This window comes from Glycine soja, chromosome 14 (assembly GCF_004193775.1).
Source record: "Glycine soja cultivar W05 chromosome 14, ASM419377v2, whole genome shotgun sequence".
NCBI lineage: Eukaryota > Viridiplantae > Streptophyta > Magnoliopsida > Fabales > Fabaceae > Glycine > Glycine soja.
In genome coordinates this window covers 2,905,366-2,919,585 of record NC_041015.1, presented here as the reverse complement: position 1 = coordinate 2,919,585, position 14,220 = coordinate 2,905,366, and the positions used below count along the sequence as shown (strand labels likewise).

Below are 14,220 nucleotides of genomic sequence, written 5' to 3'. Positions count from 1 at the left end.
GGACCAGTCTACATATAGCAACCATATGCACCAAGAAACAAAATCACACACAACAACTTCATATTGAGAACAAAACGCAACTACTTATTGCCCTTGTGTTCAGCATGCAAACCATCAAAGTAACCCTGAGGATTTTTCTCAAATTCCTTCCTGGAAATGTAAGATCCATCTCCACCTGGAGCCTTCATAACCTTATCTTCAGAACCACTTCCAACATTCTCTTTGGGTTTCGGGACTTCACCTTTGCTAACTTCACCACTAGCTTTCCTATCCATGATTCAAACTTATCACAATAAAGCTAAAAAAAGGTTTCAAGTTATTATTAGCTAGAATATGACTGAAAGCTAGAGGTGGCTGGCTATTTATACCAAGAAAAATGGTGGAGTTCTTTTTCGTGAATTGCTTATATTAAATACCTTTATTGTTTCCAAAAATGTGCATTTAATTTGATTCATGTATAAGACCAAGAAAAATATTAAAGCATGCATTTGACTGATGCTTCAATTTTCAATTATATCTCACACCTTTCATGCGACCAATTGTTATTAATTCTTACTATTCTTATGCCATTTATATTCACCTTTTTCACTTCAAAACTAGTAGTAGCTTTGTAATTATTTAGAAATAAAGTAAATAAAGCATGCTTATCTAAAATAAAGTAGATAAAGCATGCATTTTCATTTTCTTATATTTTTAATTAGTTATCCTTATACAATCAATACACGTGTTAATTGTCACTTATAGTGGTTAGAAGATTTGGGTATTGTAAAGAAAAGATTCGCATATTCAGAATTACAGGTCAATTAACATTAATTATACATTTTCTACTTATAATTATATTATCAATTTTGTGTTATATAATTATTAAATAGTATATACAACATAGACAACTAATTAGTGTTTTCCGTTATATTTAGTGCCCTAATAAAAGAAAGTTGAAATTTGAAAAAAAAAATGTCCTGGTAGTAGTATTACTCAAATTAATGAAAAAGTTCCAATTAATCTCTTCCGTGGATGTAAATAACATTAACGAGAAGATGATTTAGATCAACGGTATAACCACAACCTTCGGGTTTAGGTTTGACATGGCAGTTTAACTTACAATTAATGTATAGTTGTTTTAATATTTCTTGTTTCGGTTACCGATGAAACAAGCTATGAAAAAAGCGTTATTAGTTATGATTTGTTATGACAATGTTCCAATATTATGATGCTAAGAAACTAGTCTGTCACAACTCACCAAATCTAGCCACCACAAAATAGCAATATATAAAAAGACTTTGTGTCAATAGCTTCATTTGTGATTCTGATTTGCTAATAACTATTATCATTCCTTGCATTCGAGCTAGCTACTGTATTTCGTCCTTAAATAATTGATTATTATCTTGATCAATAACATCCATCATGGGGACAAACGAGACCCTATTGAGCATAAACAGAACAATTTTCATTAATGCTACGTTCGACAACTATAATTCAGACCCAGACAGAAAATTTATTTACTATAATGTTTCCATTGATATGCCATCCAAGATAGTATCCGATGGCATATGGGGTAACAAAAATTATGGCGCTTTACTCTCAAGATCCACAATGCCAGTGTTAGAGCTTCAAATTCTCACCATTTTTGTCATCACGCAATGCTTTCATTTTGTGCTTAGGCGCCTTGGCTTCCCTTATTTCGTTTCACAAATGATGGTACATATATATATATATATGCTTTCTCCCTTCTCTCTTTGTTACTGCATGCAGGTCTCATACAAGAACATGACATATTGCACATCATGTTAATTACACACAAAAACACTATTTTCTAATAGCATATGTCCACCAACATCTCTCATTTTTTTTATATTTATTTCTTTCCAACACATCATAAATCTTATTATATCTATATTTTTCTGTCTCTGTAGGTGTCTCATATAATATACTATGGGTGTCCACGCGAAACAATTTTCATATAGATATAGGATTAAACTTAAAATTAGATAAAAAGTTGGGGTAGCATAACAATTTTAAGATAAATATTTATTTAATTAGATAAAATTCTGAGGTGAAACTTCAATTCATTGTTCGTGTTTACCGAAATAAAATTATTTGTAACCAAGTATGAAATATATATGATAATTAATTTCCAAATGAATTGGTGCATATGCAGGCAGGGTTTGTTCTAGGCCCTTCTCTGAAGATAGAAGCATTGGCCAAATTCAAAGTGATGCTGTTCCCTTACGGGAGTGAAGACGTATTGAACCTAGTAACAGGGATTGGATACTTATTCTTCCTGTTCCTAAATGGGGTGACTATGGATTTCAGCATGATAACAAAAACTGGGAAGAAAGCTTGGACAATAGCTCTTTCGTCCCTTATGATTCCCACTTTCATTGGTCTCTTTGTATGCTACAGTTTCATGGGGTACTTACAACAATCCCTAGGAGAGTTCGATGGAGGAAAACTTCCGGTGATAGTAGTGGGCCACAGTGGTGTTTCCTTCCCCGTGGTAGCTTCTCTACTCTCTGATCTTGAGATATTGAACTCTGAACTTGGACGCTTAGCACTCTCATCAGCATTTTCCATGGATGTGATAAGCGAAGTTATGAGGGGATTTGGCACTGCTGTTGTGAGTAGCCTTAAACTCGATTCTCACGATAAAGGTGAAGGAAAGGGACCTAAACTTGCACTCATCACTTCCATAAACTATGTTGCTTTCATGACACTTACGATTGTGATTGCACGCCCGGCAATGAGGTGGGTTGTGAGGAATACCCCAGAAGGAAGATCTGTGAAGAAAACACACACATCAATGGTGATTCTCATGGCCATATTGGTAGGGTTGTTTGGAGTTGTGGCTAACCAGACAGTGTTAGGTGGGGTTTTACTCGTTGGTCTTCTTGTGCCAGAAGGTCCTCCATTGGGCTCTGAATTGGTGAAGCAGCTTGAGATGTTCAACACATGGTTCCTTGTTCCAATCTTTGTCACGTGTTGTGCCATGAAGGTCGATGTTTCCACGCCTATTAGTTCCGAGTTGGTTCTAGTTGTGGTTACCATTGTTGTTGTTGTGCATTTGGTTAAGATGCTTATAACTGTTGGGATTTGCCGCTATTGCAACATGCCCAAAACGGATGGTTTCTGCCTCGCTCTCTTGTTGAGCTGCAAAGGTGTCGTCGACTTTGTCAACGACGTCTTTCTCTTTGATTCATTTGTACGTAATCTCACTTCACTCTCTTTTTATTCTCAACTATTTTCCTTAATTAGAAAATAATGCACTTATCTTATATATTTGTACAATCATTATTATACCATAATTAATACTCATTAAATTAGGTTTCTTAGATTTTAGTCACATGAAAATTTATTGTATGGTTCAACATTATATATAATCCTAACCAATGATCAGTGATAACGATTGCTAGATCTCGACCAAGCATAACACATTTTCAAATTATGTGTTATGTGGAAATTGGCGAAGACCATGTATTCTTGAATTGTACAAGTAATTTGTTCTTTCTTAAGACTAATATAGATGACTAAAAATAAATGAGACATTAAAAATAGGTAAACAAAACATATTTAACCAGCTATAAAAGTTATCTAATTTTAGTTCTAATGCAATGCAGTTAATGAGCAATGAAACTATCTCCATGATGGCTATATCAGTGCTTGTGTTGGGAAGCATTGCACGCATTGGGGTGAAATCCTTATACGACCCAGCAAGGAAATACGCAGGGTATCAGAAAAGGAACATACTGAACTTGAAACCCAATTCAGAGCTTCGGGTTGTTGCATGCATCCACAAACCAAGCCACATAAATTCCGTAAAAAATGTTCTTGACATTTGTTGCCCCACAACAGCCAACCCCTTAGTGGTTCACGTCTTGCATCTGATTGAGTTAGTTGGTAGATCCTCTCCCATCTTCATCTCACACCGTCTCCAAGAAAGGCTTAGCTCAGGCCACAACTACTCTGAAGATATCATTGTAACATTCGACCTCTTTGAACATGACAATGCTGGCACTGCATCAGTTAGCACCTACACAGCCGTTTCTCCACTACGTTTCATGCATGATGATATTTGTTACCTTGCATTGGACAAACTCGCTTCCATCATCTTACTTCCATTTCACATAAGATGGGGTGAGGATGGTGGTGTTGAATCAACTGATGAAAACATGAGAACTCTCAACTCTAAGGTCCTTGAAAGAGCACCATGCTCCGTGGGGATTCTCGTGAACCGAAGCTCTTCTTCTTCTACTCATCAAAGCCCTTTAATGAAGCAAATAGCAATGATCTTTTTGGGGGGTGCAGATGATAGAGAGGCACTGTGCTTGGCTAGGAGGACCATCAAAGATTATGATTGTAACTTGGTTGTGTACCACTTGGTTTCTAGCCAAAGTGAGGCAAATTGGAACCTCATGCTCGATGATGAGGTGCTGAAGAGTGTTAAGGGCTATTATGGTACCATTGAGAATGTGTCATACGAAAAGGTTTCTATTGAGCAACCTTCTGAGACCACTGCTTTTGTGTCGGATATTGCAAATCGGCATGATTTTTTCATAGTTGGGAGACGTAATGGGATCAAATCGCCACAGACAGCAGCACTTGAAAGTTGGACAGAGTTTTCTGAGTTGGGTGTGATTGGAGATTTGCTTGCTTCCTCTGATACCAATACTAATGCTTCAATTCTAGTTGTGCAGCAACAACAAATGCCCAAGTCGTCATGACCAAAGAGATACATACATATACACTGTAACCAGAAAGTTAATTACTGATTGTTTTCATAGACAAAAAGATTTGAATGTTGTAGCTCAATTTTGTAAATATCAGCAAAAGTAAATTTCCATACAACACTTCTGTAAATTTCTTCTGATCTCAGTGAGTCCTTTCATGTAACACTTTTTAATAGTGATTGATTGGTTTTAAAGGATTAGAATTATTGGGACTTAAATATGTTTTTATCTATGTAAATTAGTGTTTTTATATTTTTTTTATCTTTTATAAATTTATTTTTTTAAATTTTAGTATCCATAAGTTTAATTTTGGTCGTTGTAATTTTTTAATTTAGTATTAGTGAATATTATACAATTTTGGTTCTCATTGAAGGTTTATATATACTATAACTCTCGTTTATATATCTATTTCGTTTGGGCCGCATCACTTGTTATATACATCATATGTTATTGCAATATCAACAAAAACTATTAAATTAAGATTATTAAATTATTTATTTGATTCCTATAGTTGTACGATTCTTATTTTTTTGTTCATATAGTTTAAAAGTGATTTTTTAGTTTCTATAGTTTATAATTTAATTCTCTTTTCGTTCTTATAGTTTTAAAAGCTATTTTTTTAGTTCTTATAATTTATATTTTAATTCTTTTTTAGTCCCTATAATTTGAAAGTGATCTTTTTAATTCTTATATGAACACAAAAGCTTAAGCACAAGAGGACAATAACGACATTAACATTAGAAAAGGAATTCACAAATGAGGAGGTGCCAAAAGAAGCAAAGCCCAAACGAAGGATCAAGAAGTTCACCCACCTGAATGATTTCGTATGAGGATAGCCCAAAGAATTTGGAATTGCCAGCTCATCTTCAAATTTTCCACAAATCTTCCTGCTTGATGCTGTCTACTTGAGGAGGCAGTCATAACAAATTTGTTATTGTAATATTTCTAAGATTATTCCATTTTTAGAAGATTATTTCATTCCTAGGATTGTATAAATACCGGTAAATAACAAGAGCAGAATCAATGAAAAAGCTGGAATTTCCCTAACTCTGTTCCTTCTTTTCTGGAGGTGCGGGTCCTCCTAAGCGAGCGTGTTCCTAACACTTTACCATCACTAATATTATCAATTATAATCAACTATAAAAATATTAATAAATAATTCGTAATGTAATAAAAAATAATTTATAGTTAATTATTTTTATATTTTTGTAATAATGACTAAAAAGTAATTAAAATATAAATTATAGAGACTAAAGATATCACTTTTAAATTGTAGAAACTAAAAAGAATTTAAAAATACAAACTATAAGGACTATTTTTTTTTAAATTACAAGATAATTAAAATATAAACTATAAAAACGATTAAAAAATAATTTTCAAACTATGAGAGAAAATTTCTCATATATGAGAGAAAATTTCTAAATGAGCATAATTTTGGTAAGAGAATAAATTAGAGTAACGAAATAGAGACTTTAGATTTCATTAATTATATGTTATCGACAAATGGGATTATGGTTCTATACTGTATATGGTAAAGTGATCTTTTTACTGTTGTCAATCGGAACGTGACTCCAGAATTCAAGCATATCATGACTTATCATTTTGCACTCACACCTTCCTATCAGAGGAATTCATGCTGGCACAGACATGCTATATTTAGTGTCCTATTAAAAGAAAATTGAAGTTGGAAAAAAAAAGCTGGCAATATTATTCAAATGAAGAAAAAAAAAACACGTTCCAATCTCTTCCATGAATGTGAATATAACATTAACGATAAGCTGATATAGATCAACCGTATAACCACCACCTTGTGGTTTAGGCGTGGCAAGGCAGTTTGACTTGCAATGTATATTTGTATTTCTTGTTTCGGTTAATTAATTATCTGAAACAAGCTATGAAAAAACCGTTATATATTAGTTATGACAGTGTTCCAAAGTTATGATGCTGAGAAACTAGTCTGTCACAACTCACACCAAATGATCTGGCCACCACAAATGAGCAATATATAAAAAAGACTTAGTGTCAATAGCTTCATTTGTGATTCTGATTTGATAATAACGATTATCGTTCATTCCATTCTAGCTAGCTACTGTATTTCGTTCTTGAATAATCTTGAAACATCCATCATAATGGGGACAAACGATACCCTATTCAGCATAAACAAAACAATTTACAATAAAGTTGTGTTTGACGACTACAATTCAGACCCAGACGGAAGATTCCTTTTCTATAATATTACCATTGACATGCCATCCAAGATAGTATCCGATGGCATATGGGGTAACAGAGATTATGGTGCTTTAATTTCAAGAGCCACAATGCCACTGTTGGAGACCCAAATTCTCTGCATTTTCGTCATCACGCAATGCTTTCATTTGGTGCTTAGGCGCCTAGGCTTCCCTTATTTCGTTTCACAAATGATGGTATGTATATATGCTTTGTCTCTTCTCCTCTCTTCGTTACTGCATGCAGGTCTCATACAAGAACATGTTAATTACATAGAAAAACACTATTTTCTAATAGCCTTTCATGTTTGCGTATGTGTTTAGGTAGCGGCGCTTCCATGTTTTTATTTTATATGTTCTCTTGTATTAATTTGTTTGGCCAAACTTTGACACTTTTGTGTCATTTGGTCTTTATTAATACGTTTCTTTAGCCAATAAGAAGATAAAAAGTTGGGGTAGCATATATAGCAAGTTCAAGATAAATATTTATTTGTTAGGTAGATGATTGAGGTGAAACTTCAATTCGTTGTACGTGTTAATAGAAATGAAATAATTTGTAGCCAAACATGCAATAAAAATGTTAATTTCCAAATGAATTGGTGCATGCAGGCTGGGTTTGTTCTAGGCCCTTCTCTGAAGATAGAGGCATTGAGAAAATTCAAAATGATGTTGTTCCCCTACGGGAGTGAAGACGTGTTGAACCTAGTATCAGGGTTTGGGTACGCATTATTCCTCTTCCTGAACGGGGTGAAGATGGATTTCAGCATGATAACCAGAACAGGGAAGAAAGCTTGGACAATAGCTCTTTCGTCCCTTATGATTCCCACTTTCATTGGTCTCTTTGTATGCTACAGTTTCATGGGGCAGGCGCAAAAAGCCCTTGGAGAGTTCGATGGAGGAAAGCTACCCGTGATAGTAATAGGGCACAGTGGTTGTTCCTTCCCTGTGGTAGCTTCTCTACTCTCTGATCTTGAGATATTGAACTCTGAACTTGGTCGCTTAGCACTATCAGCAGCACTTGTGATGGATGTGATAAGCCAAGTTGTGAGAGGACTAGGCACTGCTGTTGTGAGCAGCCTTAGACTCGATTCTCATGACCATGCCCCAGGCAAGGGACCTAAACTTGCAACCTACACAGCCATAAAATTCTTCATTTTTATAGCATTAACAATTGTGATCGCACGCCCCGCAATGAGGTGGATTGTGAGGAACACACCAGAAGGAAGACCTGTGAAGAAAGCATACATGTACATTGTGTTCCTCATGACCCTTTGCGCAGGGTTGCTTGGAGTGTGGGCTAACCAGACTGTGTTAGGTGGGATGTTACTCTTTGGTCTTCTTGTGCCAGAAGGTCCTCCATTGGGCTCCCAATTGGTCAAGCAGTTTGAGATGATCAACTCATGGTTCCTTTTGCCAATCTTTGTCACATGTTGTGCCATGAAGGTCGATATTTCCACGCTTAAGAGTGGCACGTTGGTTCTCGTTGTGGTCTCAATAATTGTTTGTGTGCATTTGGTTAAGATGCTTCTAACTGTTGGAATTTGCCGGTATTGCAACATGCCCAAAACGGATGGTTTGTGCCTCGCTCTCATGTTGAGTTGCAAAGGTGTCGTCGACTACGTCACCAGCATCTTTCTATTTGATTCAATGGTACCACACAATTTATAAGAGTAACTTGATTTCTTTTCATATATATATATATATCACAAAAATATTATATTAACTTGTTCTTTTTCAAAACACTTAGTTGAATTCTTATATGGTAATATCCCTTAAATTAGGTTTCTTAGATTTACTCAAAGAAAAATTACTGTACTATATATATAGTCCAAGATCATATGATCTTAATTAATATTGATTAGCATAATCAGAGAATGAGATTGGTCGAGATTACATGATATCAAATCATTTGGTCCAACTAATCTTCATATAACACATGATCTTGTACAATAATTGTTTCCTTTTTTATGACTAATATTGATGACTAAAAATAAAAAGAGAGATATAGATTAAAAATAAGTAAAGACTTGTTTAACCTAACTATAAAACTAGCTAGCTAGTAATCTAACTTTGGTCCTCATGCAATGCAGTTAATGAGCAATGAAACAGTCTCCATGACGGCTATATCAGTGCTTGTGTTGGGAAGCATTGCACGCATTGGGGTGAAATCTCTATACAACCCAGCAAGGAAGTACGCAGGGTATCAGAAAAGGAACATACTGAGCTTGAAACCCAATTCAGAGCTTCGGGTGGTTGCATGCATCCAGAAACCAAGCCACATAAATTCCGTAAAAAACGCTCTTGAAATTTGGTGCCCCACAATAACAAACCCCTTGGTGGTTCACGTCTTGCATTTGATGGAGTTAGTTGGCAGATCCTCTCCCATCTTCATCTCACACCGTCTCCAAGAAAGGGTTAGCCACCCAAGCCACATTAACTACTCCGAAGATGTCATTGTGGCATTCGACCTCTTTGAACATGACAATGCTGGCACTACATCAGTCAGCACCTACACGGCCATATCTCCACCACGTTTCATGCATGATGATATTTGTTACCTTGCATTGGACAAACTCGCTTCCATCATCTTACTTCCATTTCACATAAGATGGGGCGAGGATGGTGGTATTGAATCAACTGATGTAAACATGAGAGCTCTCAACTCTAAGGTACTTGAGAGAGCACCATGCTCCGTGGGGATTCTCGTGAATAGAGGGTCTTCTTCTTCTTCAATGAAGCAAATAGCAGTGATCTTTCTAGGGGGTTCAGATGATAGAGAGGCACTATGCTTGGCTAAGAGGGCCATCAAAGATTGCGATTGTAACTTGGTTGTGTACCACTTGGTTTCTAGCCAAAATGAGGTGGCAAACTGGGACCTCATGCTTGATCATGAACGCAGTTTGCCACCTCATTTTGGCTAGAAACCAAGTGGTACACAACCAAGTTACAATCGCAATCTTTGATGGCCCTCTTAGCCAAGCATAGTGCCTCTCTATCATCTGAACCCCCTAGAAAGATCACTGCTATTTGCTTCATTGAAGAAGAAGAAGACCCTCTATTCACGAGAATCCCCACGGAGCATGGTGCTCTCTCAAGTACCTTAGAGTTGAGAGCTCTCATGTTTACATCAGTTGATTCAATACCACCATCCTCGCCCCATCTTATGTGAAATGGAAGTAAGATGATGGAAGCGAGTTTGTCCAATGCAAGGTAACAAATATCATCATGCATGAAACGTGGTGGAGATATGGCCGTGTAGGTGCTGACTGATGTAGTGCCAGCATTGTCATGTTCAAAGAGGTCGAATGCCACAATGACATCTTCGGAGTAGTTAATGTGGCTTGGGTGGCTAACCCTTTCTTGGAGACGGTGTGAGATGAAGATGGGAGAGGATCTGCCAACTAACTCCATCAAATGCAAGACGTGAACCACCAAGGGGTTTGTTATTGTGGGGCACCAAATTTCAAGAGCGTTTTTTACGGAATTTATGTGGCTTGGTTTCTGGATGCATGCAACCACCCGAAGCTCTGAATTGGGTTTCAAGCTCAGTATGTTCCTTTTCTGATACCCTGCGTACTTCCTTGCTGGGTTGTATAGAGATTTCACCCCAATGCGTGCAATGCTTCCCAACACAAGCACTGATATAGCCGTCATGGAGACTGTTTCATTGCTCATTAACTGCATTGCATGAGGACCAAAGTTAGATTACTAGCTAGCTAGTTTTATAGTTAGGTTAAACAAGTCTTTACTTATTTTTAATCTATATCTCTCTTTTTATTTTTAGTCATCAATATTAGTCATAAAAAAGGAAACAATTATTGTACAAGATCATGTGTTATATGAAGATTAGTTGGACCAAATGATTTGATATCATGTAATCTCGACCAATCTCATTCTCTGATTATGCTAATCAATATTAATTAAGATCATATGATCTTGGACTATATATATAGTACAGTAATTTTTCTTTGAGTAAATCTAAGAAACCTAATTTAAGGGATATTACCATATAAGAATTCAACTAAGTGTTTTGAAAAAGAACAAGTTAATATAATATTTTTGTGATATATATATATATATGAAAAGAAATCAAGTTACTCTTATAAATTGTGTGGTACCATTGAATCAAATAGAAAGATGCTGGTGACGTAGTCGACGACACCTTTGCAACTCAACATGAGAGCGAGGCACAAACCATCCGTTTTGGGCATGTTGCAATACCGGCAAATTCCAACAGTTAGAAGCATCTTAACCAAATGCACACAAACAATTATTGAGACCACAACGAGAACCAACGTGCCACTCTTAAGCGTGGAAATATCGACCTTCATGGCACAACATGTGACAAAGATTGGCAAAAGGAACCATGAGTTGATCATCTCAAACTGCTTGACCAATTGGGAGCCCAATGGAGGACCTTCTGGCACAAGAAGACCAAAGAGTAACATCCCACCTAACACAGTCTGGTTAGCCCACACTCCAAGCAACCCTGCGCAAAGGGTCATGAGGAACACAATGTACATGTATGCTTTCTTCACAGGTCTTCCTTCTGGTGTGTTCCTCACAATCCACCTCATTGCGGGGCGTGCGATCACAATTGTTAATGCTATAAAAATGAAGAATTTTATGGCTGTGTAGGTTGCAAGTTTAGGTCCCTTGCCTGGGGCATGGTCATGAGAATCGAGTCTAAGGCTGCTCACAACAGCAGTGCCTAGTCCTCTCACAACTTGGCTTATCACATCCATCACAAGTGCTGCTGATAGTGCTAAGCGACCAAGTTCAGAGTTCAATATCTCAAGATCAGAGAGTAGAGAAGCTACCACAGGGAAGGAACAACCACTGTGCCCTATTACTATCACGGGTAGCTTTCCTCCATCGAACTCTCCAAGGGCTTTTTGCGCCTGCCCCATGAAACTGTAGCATACAAAGAGACCAATGAAAGTGGGAATCATAAGGGACGAAAGAGCTATTGTCCAAGCTTTCTTCCCTGTTCTGGTTATCATGCTGAAATCCATCTTCACCCCGTTCAGGAAGAGGAATAATGCGTACCCAAACCCTGATACTAGGTTCAACACGTCTTCACTCCCGTAGGGGAACAACATCATTTTGAATTTTCTCAATGCCTCTATCTTCAGAGAAGGGCCTAGAACAAACCCAGCCTGCATGCACCAATTCATTTGGAAATTAACATTTTTATTGCATGTTTGGCTACAAATTATTTCATTTCTATTAACACGTACAACGAATTGAAGTTTCACCTCAATCATCTACCTAACAAATAAATATTTATCTTGAACTTGCTATATATGCTACCCCAACTTTTTATCTTCTTATTGGCTAAAGAAACGTATTAATAAAGACCAAATGACACAAAAGTGTCAAAGTTTGGCCAAACAAATTAATACAAGAGAACATATAAAATAAAAACATGGAAGCGCCGCTACCTAAACACATACGCAAACATGAAAGGCTATTAGAAAATAGTGTTTTTCTATGTAATTAACATGTTCTTGTATGAGACCTGCATGCAGTAACGAAGAGAGGAGAAGAGACAAAGCATATATACATACCATCATTTGTGAAACGAAATAAGGGAAGCCTAGGCGCCTAAGCACCAAATGAAAGCATTGCGTGATGACGAAAATGCAGAGAATTTGGGTCTCCAACAGTGGCATTGTGGCTCTTGAAATTAAAGCACCATAATCTCTGTTACCCCATATGCCATCGGATACTATCTTGGATGGCATGTCAATGGTAATATTATAGAAAAGGAATCTTCCGTCTGGGTCTGAATTGTAGTCGTCAAACACAACTTTATTGTAAATTGTTTTGTTTATGCTGAATAGGGTATCGTTTGTCCCCATTATGATGGATGTTTCAAGATTATTCAAGAACGAAATACAGTAGCTAGCTAGAATGGAATGAACGATAATCGTTATTATCAAATCAGAATCACAAATGAAGCTATTGACACTAAGTCTTTTTTATATATTGCTCATTTGTGGTGGCCAGATCATTTGGTGTGAGTTGTGACAGACTAGTTTCTCAGCATCATAACTTTGGAACACTGTCATAACTAATATATAACGGTTTTTTCATAGCTTGTTTCAGATAATTAATTAACCGAAACAAGAAATACAAATATACATTGCAAGTCAAACTGCCTTGCCACGCCTAAACCACAAGGTGGTGGTTATACGGTTGATCTATATCAGCTTATCGTTAATGTTATATTCACATTCATGGAAGAGATTGGAACGTGTTTTTTTTTTCTTCATTTGAATAATATTGCCAGCTTTTTTTTTCCAACTTCAATTTTCTTTTAATAGGACACTAAATATAGCATGTCTGTGCCAGCATGAATTCCTCTGATAGGAAGGTGTGAGTGCAAAATGATAAGTCATGATATGCTTGAATTCTGGAGTCACGTTCCGATTGACAACAGTAAAAAGATCACTTTACCATATACAGTATAGAACCATAATCCCATTTGTCGATAACATATAATTAATGAAATCTAAAGTCTCTATTTCGTTACTCTAATTTATTCTCTTACCAAAATTATGCTCATTTAGAAATTTTCTCTCATATATGAGAAATTTTCTCTCATAGTTTGAAAATTATTTTTTAATCGTTTTTATAGTTTATATTTTAATTATCTTGTAATTTAAAAAAAAATAGTCCTTATAGTTTGTATTTTTAAATTTTTTTTAGTTTCTACAATTTAAAAGTGATATCTTTAGTCTCTATAATTTATATTTTAATTACTTTTTAGTCATTATTACAAAAATATAAAAATAATTAACTATAAATTATTTTTTATTACATTACGAATTATTTATTAATATTTTTATAGTTGATTATAATTGATAATATTAGTGATGGTAAAGTGTTAGGAACACGCTCGCTTAGGAGGACCCGCACCTCCAGAAAAGAAGGAACAGAGTTAGGGAAATTCCAGCTTTTTCATTGATTCTGCTCTTGTTATTTACCGGTATTTATACAATCCTAGGAATGAAATAATCTTCTAAAAATGGAATAATCTTAGAAATATTACAATAACAAATTTGTTATGACTGCCTCCTCAAGTAGACAGCATCAAGCAGGAAGATTTGTGGAAAATTTGAAGATGAGCTGGCAATTCCAAATTCTTTGGGCTATCCTCATACGAAATCATTCAGGTGGGTGAACTTCTTGATCCTTCGTTTGGGCTTTGCTTCTTTTGGCACCTCCTCATTTGTGAATTCCTTTTCTAATGTTAATGTCGTTAT

General features: G+C 36.0%; 3 protein-coding genes across 3 annotated transcripts; 2 read left to right on the top strand and 1 right to left on the bottom strand.

Annotated features, from left to right (window-relative positions):
• Window positions 1–2,152: 2,152 nt before the first annotated feature.
• On the top strand, window positions 2,153–4,942 carry LOC114385236 (cation/H(+) antiporter 3-like). The gene is made up of 2 exons (XM_028345259.1): window positions 2,153–3,199; window positions 3,615–4,942. The coding sequence occupies exons 1-2, from the start codon at window positions 2,153–2,155 to the stop codon at window positions 4,716–4,718; spliced, it is 2,151 nt and encodes a 716-aa protein (XP_028201060.1). The 3' UTR covers window positions 4,719–4,942.
• Window positions 4,943–6,853: 1,911 nt separating this feature from the next.
• LOC114385234 (cation/H(+) antiporter 4-like) lies at window positions 6,854–9,809 on the top strand. Its single transcript, XM_028345258.1, has 4 exons — window positions 6,854–7,147; window positions 7,559–8,599; window positions 9,040–9,729; window positions 9,801–9,809. Exons 1-4 carry the CDS (start codon window positions 6,854–6,856, stop codon window positions 9,807–9,809), a joined length of 2,034 nt encoding a protein of 677 aa, XP_028201059.1.
• Window positions 9,810–9,826: 17 nt separating this feature from the next.
• On the bottom strand, window positions 9,827–12,813 carry LOC114385233 (cation/H(+) antiporter 4-like). Its single transcript, XM_028345257.1, has 3 exons — window positions 12,520–12,813; window positions 11,068–12,108; window positions 9,827–10,627 (listed from the first exon to the last, which is right to left on the bottom strand). Exons 1-3 carry the CDS (start codon window positions 12,811–12,813, stop codon window positions 9,827–9,829), a joined length of 2,136 nt encoding a protein of 711 aa, XP_028201058.1.
• Window positions 12,814–14,220: the final 1,407 nt, after the last annotated feature.